Source organism: Sander lucioperca, chromosome 14, assembly GCF_008315115.2.
Source record: "Sander lucioperca isolate FBNREF2018 chromosome 14, SLUC_FBN_1.2, whole genome shotgun sequence".
In the NCBI taxonomy this organism is placed as follows: domain Eukaryota; kingdom Metazoa; phylum Chordata; class Actinopteri; order Perciformes; family Percidae; genus Sander; species Sander lucioperca.
The window spans coordinates 24,012,531-24,020,030 of NC_050186.1; the positions used below are offsets into that span (position 1 = coordinate 24,012,531).

The 7,500-nt window shown below is 42.8% G+C and overlaps 1 protein-coding gene across 4 annotated transcripts in view; it reads left to right on the forward strand.

Moving 5' to 3' along the window:
- Positions 1–7,500, forward strand: part of pisd (phosphatidylserine decarboxylase) — a 35,088-nt gene that overhangs the window by 16,048 nt on the left and 11,540 nt on the right. For 2 of the 4 annotated variants that reach the window (XM_031321563.2, XM_031321561.1), the window contains 4 exons: positions 429–573; positions 3,356–3,490; positions 4,802–4,903; positions 7,461–7,500. The exon at positions 7,461–7,500 is cut by the window's right edge and continues 84 nt beyond it. In XM_031321563.2, the coding sequence (XP_031177423.1) occupies positions 429–573; positions 3,356–3,490; positions 4,802–4,903; positions 7,461–7,500 (422 nt within the window). The remainder of the gene's footprint in view (positions 1–428; positions 574–3,355; positions 3,491–4,801; positions 4,904–7,460) is intronic. The other 2 variants (XM_035991598.1, XM_031321564.2) reach the window with 1 other exon arrangement.

Sequence of the window (7,500 nt, forward strand, 5' to 3'; positions counted from 1 at the left end):
TTTATAATAAACATTATTAAGTAGGTACTGCCGAGGCAGAGATGAAGTTACTAACTGAAAGATTTAAAGAGATTTACCAGCAGCTGTCGGATAAAAGAAAGACATGTTTAACTTTGTTCTGTTTGTTATTGGCTGTCGGGTGGATTTCCAAACGTCAGCCATCTGGAGCTCTGTTGTCAGACCTTCACTGCTGCGCCTGAATGCACCACCAGGAAGGACTCACATCACCGCCGTTTTAACACATTTAAAATTCTGAAATTATCTTTTAAAAAGGATTTTATAAATAGCCAATCAGGTCACACACACCGGAGGGCTTTTTATGTCCGGTTTTTATTTCCTGAGGAAATGATTTCTTCTGTCATTTCATCAGTTTTTATTTTCCATCTCTCTGTTTCCTCTCTGATTAAATAAGTAAATTATGATCTCAGGCTGCAGGTGCCTCGTTTGGCTCTCCGGCGCCGTCTGAGCGTGCTCAGAGGCGGCGTGTCTCGGCCCACGCCATGGCGCCGTCGGCCACTCGCCTTCCTCTGCTACGTGTTGTCCCTCAGCGCTCTGCGGCCCTGGGCCAAACGGGTAAGAGCCATCTGATTGGATGAAGGGAAAACAGGGCGGGACAGAAACTTGTTTTGTTTTTCCTCCCTTTTCCTTCTCCTCTCGTCTCCTCCTTTTCTCGTTTCCTGTTTTACATCCTTACACTCAGTGATAACAGAATACATGTCTCAGTGTGATGTTAACGTGTCTCTCTCTGGTATTGATGACAGTAAATTGTCTCCATCTCTGCAGATTTCCTGCCTGTTCTGTCACTCTCAGCTGTTTTAAGTAATAAACCCTCAGAACTCTACCTGCTCAGGTTCAGGGACCAATCATTAGAGACCTGTTCCCCAGCTGCACTCGCGCTTGCAGCTGGGAGAACTCGTCCTGCCGCTGGGATGGTGGTATTAAAGGGTCATTTCTGGATTTCTTTCCAACCTGGACTCTCTGTCTCCATGTGTGTGTGTCTGAGTGTCTGATGGAACAACAATCTGTGAAACTGGTCCAGTATTAAACCAGAACCAAGCTGTAATGTAACCCTACAGGACTAATGTTCAGCAGCAGTTAGAGTCACTAAAGTTCTGTTGTTGCTGCTGACAGACTCAGATTATTATTCTAAGTGTCTGACAACATTATGGGATGGATCCCTACAGAGATAGACCTTTTAGTTAAAGAGTAAGATCCTTTTAGTTTAACATGAAACAGCCCCGAAATCACATTACTGTTAGCATCTCTGCTAGCATTTCTGTTAGCATGTTAGCATCTCTGCTAGCATGTTAGCATCTCTGCTAGAGATTGTTGTTCCCATCAGTCACTTAGACACAGAAACATGGGAACATAGAGTTCAGGTTGAAACAAACCGAAGTTCCCCTCTAAAGGCAGAGCTGAAGGATGGTGGTCTAGGTTCCTGAGGAGTCCTGGAGGACGGAGAGAACTGCAGGGGTCCCGGAGGGTTCGAGGTTAGACCATCCACTCTTAAAATAACAGACGTAGCACCTGGGACGTCCCACGTTGGTTTGTGGACTGCTGTTTGAAGCCTCGAGTTTGGTATTATGGCCGTCGCCATCTTAGTTTTTTGAAACTGGACGATTTTTGAGAGAGTGTGGAGCTGGAGAGGATGACGTGGCTAAGCTAGTGTTGTTTATGGTTTCATGGCGTTGTGCTAAGCTAAATGCTAAAGAGGAAAAGTTGCTGAATTTCAACCCTTCTGAAGCAAGTCATCCAGTGGAGATTTATCGGCGGTGGATTTACAGGTGTTCATTAGTCGCTCTCACCTGAGGGTCTGACTCATTCAGACAGGCTTTATATCTTAGATACTCTAACACATAAAGAAATATTTACAATAATATGTACACCTTACAGCAACCAAATGAAGGTAAAATATACTGCTAGAAATAGTTAAAGCTTTATCTATTTTATGCAGTGCTGTGGACTTGTCTCTGACTTGTCGCTGACTTGTCTCTGACTTGTCTCTGACTTGTCGCTGACTTGTCTCTGACTTGTCTCTGACTTATCGCTGACTTGTCTCTGAGTTGTCTCTGACTTGTCTCTGACTTGTCTGACTTGTCTCTGACTTATCGCTGACTTGTCTCTGACTTGTCTGAGTTGTCTCTGACTTGTCTGACTTGTCTCTGACTTATCGCTGACTTGTCTCTGACTTGTCTGACTTGTCTCTGACTTGTCTCTGACTTGTCTGACTTGTCTCTGACTTGTCTCTGACTTGTCTGACTTGGCTCGGACTTGTCTCAGACTTATCTCTGACCTTTCAAGTCAAAACAAAAACCAGAACCATCCTGTGCTGCCCTTTGCCTCTCTGCTGGGCCCTACCTCGCGGTTTTACCGCGGATCATGTGTAGACGGCTTTAGAGTTAATAATCTGGCCTCATCAGATCCTGCAGAGTTGGTCCTCTGCACATAAATTATCATCTTAAAAGATACATCATACACAGAAATTATCAACAGGTAAGTGAGTGAAGACTTGAAGGGGGTTCTTTATTTGTGTCTCGGTCTTGGACTAATCCTGGTCTTTGACTTGTCCTGGTCTTGTACTTGTCCTGGTCTTGTACTTGTCCTGGTCTTGTACGTGTCCTGGTCTTGTACTTGTCCTGGTCTTGTACTTGTCCTGGTCTCGTACTATTCCTGGTCTCGTACTTGTCCTGATCTTGAACTAGTCCTGGTCTCGTACTTGTCCTGGTCTTGTACTTGTCCTGGTCTCGTACTTGTCTTGATCTTGGACTAGTCCTGGTCTCGTACTTGTCCTGGTCTTGGACTAGTCCTGGTCTCGTACTTGTCCTGGTCTCGGACTAGTCCTGGTCTTGGACTAGTCCTGGTCTTGGACCAAGGTTTTCGGGACTGCAGCCCTGACGTATGTAACAGGCCAGAGGCGTTGATGTAAAATCATTATAAACCAGTTACAGCAGTTTTTCTCTAAAGAGCTCGAGAGATTACAACAGAGTAGAGATCAGCTGGTTTAGTATTTAATTAATTTAATAACCTGAATCGTCATCATCATCATCATCATCATCCTGGGAAATGAACCGCTACAACAGGAAAAACATTTAATATTATTAATAAACTTTATTTCTAAAGTACTTTAATATAACAAGGTAACCAGCAGATTAAAAACCCCGAGAGGAGTAACTTCACCTCTCTTTACCTTTCCTCTTCTGTTTTCTTCTCTTCTCTATTCTCCTCGTACCTCCATCTTTCTCTCCTCTCTCTGCATACTTTCCTTTCTCCACCACATGACTAAATACCGATAATATTCTCCTTCTTTAAAGCAGATAATGATGTTTACCGTGTAGTTTCCTGTGTGGTGCTGCAGGTGGCGCTGTACCGCTCCTTCCCAACGCGCCTCCTCTCTCGGACCTGGGGCCGTCTGAACGGCGTGGAGCTGCCCACCTGGCTCCGAAAGCCCGTCTTCTCCCTTTACATCTGGACCTTCGGAGTCAACATGCAGGTCAGCAAAATGTCCCAAAACGTCCCAGTTAGAGAGGAAAGCCTGACGGTAGGGTTCCACACAGCGAAACACCTCGCGAGTATCGGCCAGCAAAATATTGCCTCAGGGGGCATGGTCGCAAAAACAACACAATTCGCTCTCATCTCGCCCAATTAGGGCGATTATCGTCTCCATTCATCCTCAATGAGAGCAAAGCCAAATTTCGCTGTGTGGAAACCTACCGTAAGGCCTCCTGCACACTGGCTGCGTGGCGTGAGCGTGGCGTGAGCATGGCATGAGCGTGGTGTGAGTGTGGAGTTCATGTTGCGTGTCAGTGTGCAGCCGGCCTAAGGGTAGGGGAAAAACACAATCCAGTAACGTGAATATTTAAATTAGCTGATACATGGTTAAACCTCATTGGCTTTTACCAGTGTATCTCTGTGTGTACTTTGTCCACAGCAATCCCACCAATCAGTCCCAAAACCTCCCAGTTAGAGAGGAAATGCCCTAAACATATGCTGAATCCCAATTCTCTGTCTTACCCCTTCCTTAGTTTTGCATGTTCATGTGAGAGTAAGGGCTATCCCAATTTTTCTTTTGATCGAGGGGTAGGGATAAGAGGAAGGGTTAGATACCCCTTAAAACCAAGCACTTTCACGAGCTTGCTTGAAACCGAGGGCTACCCAGAGTCTCATAAATGTAAGTATTTTCGGCTTAAATAATTGATTTAAAAATTACGACAGTCTTGTTTTGTGCTCTACACAGTCAACCATGTTCTTAAACATTTTTAAAAATCGCTAGTTTGCTACGCTAACGTTACATTGCTGATTTGCACAACAGTCCCGCATTTCTCTGACTAGCCTTGAATGGACTCCATGGCAGCCAGCTAGCAACGATGTATGATGACGTAACCGAAACAAAGTGGTGTCTCATTTCATAGGGGGATGTTTTCACCCCTAGCCCTTACCACTCGGCTTCAAGGGACAAGGGCTAGGGGTAAGACGAATGGGTAAGACGAAGGGATAGGGGTAAGACAGAGAAATGGGATTCAGCCATATTCTTTGTAAATCTTTACAACTATTCCCTGAAAGAACCAAGCAGGCCTGCCTTTTTGCACCGTCCAATTATTCAAATCTAGCAGGAACACAGAGAAGGAGGAAGGTGTATCCTGGAAATGTTCTTCATTTCATCCAGACAATATACACATTAAATAGAATCAAACTTAAAATGCAACCCTGTTGGGACGACCGATGTAGTCCTTGGTGTCCTAAGTCCAGTGTTTTGGGAGGAAACTATTCTGACATTGACTTCCCTCTCTGTATCGTCCAATAGGAGGCAGCGGTGGAGGATCTCCATCACTACAGGAATCTGGGGGAATTCTTTCGCCGGCGTCTGAAGCCTGCGGTGCGCCCGCTCTGCGCCTCCTCCTGTCTGGTAAACTCCTATATACTATATATATATATATTAGGGCTGTCAAAATAACGCGTTCATTTCGATTAATTAATCTGAGAAAAAATAACGCGTTAAAAAAAAATAATGCAGATTAATCCATTCCATATGTGTATGTATATATATATATATATATATATATATATATATTTATATACTTACAGTTCCATATCATTAGCATATAGCGTTAACACATATATATATATATATATATATATATATATATATATATATTTATATATTTACAGTTCCATATCATCAGTGTATAGCGTTAACATATATATATATATATATATATATATATATATATATATATATATATATATATATATATATACTTACAGTTCCATATCATCAGCATATAGCGTTAACATATATATATTTACAGTTCCATATCATCAGCATATAGCGTTAACATATATTTATATACTTACAGTTTCGTATCATCAGCGTATAGCATTAACATATATTATATATTTACAGTTCCATATCATCAGCGTATAGCGTTAAAGGGGTGATAGAATGATTATATAGGGTATTTCACACTGTTCCTTAAGGTCTCCTAATAGGGTATGTAACATTGGTTGGGCAGAAAATTGCCCAAATGCTATTTTATTAGGCCCTTAACTACCCTGTGAATATGGCTCTATTTGGAACAAGAGCTTTTCTTCCAAATATGGTCTGCTCATGAATATTTAGATGAGCTGCGTGCTGATTGGTTTGAGCGAACCTCATAGAAAGACACTGGAGACGAGACAGCAGGTCTCATATTTCAGACACTGCAAAGTTATACGTTGTTTGTCTGCTATTTGTTATTAAATTCACTTCTGAGACTTTTTTAAGCGAGAAATCAACTATATAAAGCTCAAATATGGGCCGTTTTACGAAAATTGATGGCTAATTGCAAATTTGGTAAGACGTGTCGGACATTAGCTAGGAGCTCCACACAGTCTGACGAGAAAGCGGCAGCCTCCATACCCAGTGAAAGTCACCAGTTCCCTGGTTACTGGACTACTGGAATACTCAGGGCTACGCGGAGCTGGCTGGCTGCCAGCTGCCAGCATAACAAGAGTAGCTATATTTACAGTTTGAATTTCGTCACGCCACTTATAGAACATCTACCCCAAGGTCTTATAAAGCTAACTATGGTGTCCGATTTCAATTTAATGATTTTTTGTGAATATTAGGGGTTTCGTTAGCTGCGACATTCCCTTCAAACCTATGTGTACAGATCGCGGCTAGTTAGCTTCATTTTCAGCGTAATTAGAGTATATTTACAGTTTGAATTTCGTCACGCCACTTATATAATATCTACCCCAAGGTCTTATAAAGCTAACAATGGTGTCCGATTTCAATTTAATGCATTTTTGTGATATTTCAGAAGAATACTAAGAGGAGGCTAGTTAGCACTCATTGATAGAGCTCCATCCAGCCGCAGCTCTATCAATGATAGATCGTTTGTTTAAATAACTCAACACATTATAATTACACACATTATAAGATTAACTGGAACCTGTGGTAAGAGATTGCTGGCGTAACAAGCTCGCTGGCCGCGCTCTCACTCACACACACCGACCATTTAGCAGGAAGAGGGGAGCTGCAGGCCCTGGAGCTCTGTCAGGGCAGCACCGTTTGGTAGTCCATTAACCCAAAAAAGGTGACTTTGCACGGGTATGGAGCACCGTGGGCTGCCAGCCGTGACGGAGCTCCATCTACCTCCCAGCAGGCTGGGGTCTGTGAATGAAGGCAGGCCGGGCGGCGAGGCAGCAACACAGGCAGCACCTGCCGCTGAACTCCGACACACAGTCGGACAAAATTTGCAATTAGACATAAATCTTCGTAAAACGGCCCATATTTGACCTCTACACAGTTGATTTCTCGCATAAAAAAAGTCTCAGAAGTGAATTTAGTGGTAAATAGCAGATGAACAATGTATACAATTTCTGAGATCTGCGCGACCTATTCAGAAGACTAAGCTGACCTCAGATCAGTGGTGTAGCCTATGTAAATGTTTGGGCGTGACAAAGATAGAGACTAGAGCCAAATGAGGAGGAGTTCAGGAGTTGATGTCAACTCGGCGGCTCGTTGAGATTTGCCTGTTTTCAGAGGCAGTTTTAAATTGTGAGATTTTCAGAGGAAAGAGGTATCAATGGGATTTTGAGGTTCTATGTATGTCCTAGTTAGCCACTAAACTGTCATTATTCAACTATGACAAGGAAAAAATCGGTTTTGCATTCTATCACCCCTTTAACACACACACATATATATATATATATATATATATACTTACAGTTCCATATCATCAGTGTATAGTGTTAACATATACTATGTATTAACAGCTCCATATCATCAGCGTATAGCGTTAACATATATTTATAAGTTATTTACAGTTTCATAACAGTTTATAAAGTAGATACCTTTGTCTGTGTGTGTCTCTGTGTGTGTGTGTGTGTGTGTGTGTGTGTGTGTGTCTCTGTGTGTGTGTGTGTGTCTGTGTGTGTGTGTGTGTGTCTGTGTGTCTGTGTGTGTGTTTGTGTGTCAGATCTCTCCGGCCGACGGGAAGATCCTCCACTTTGGGCGGG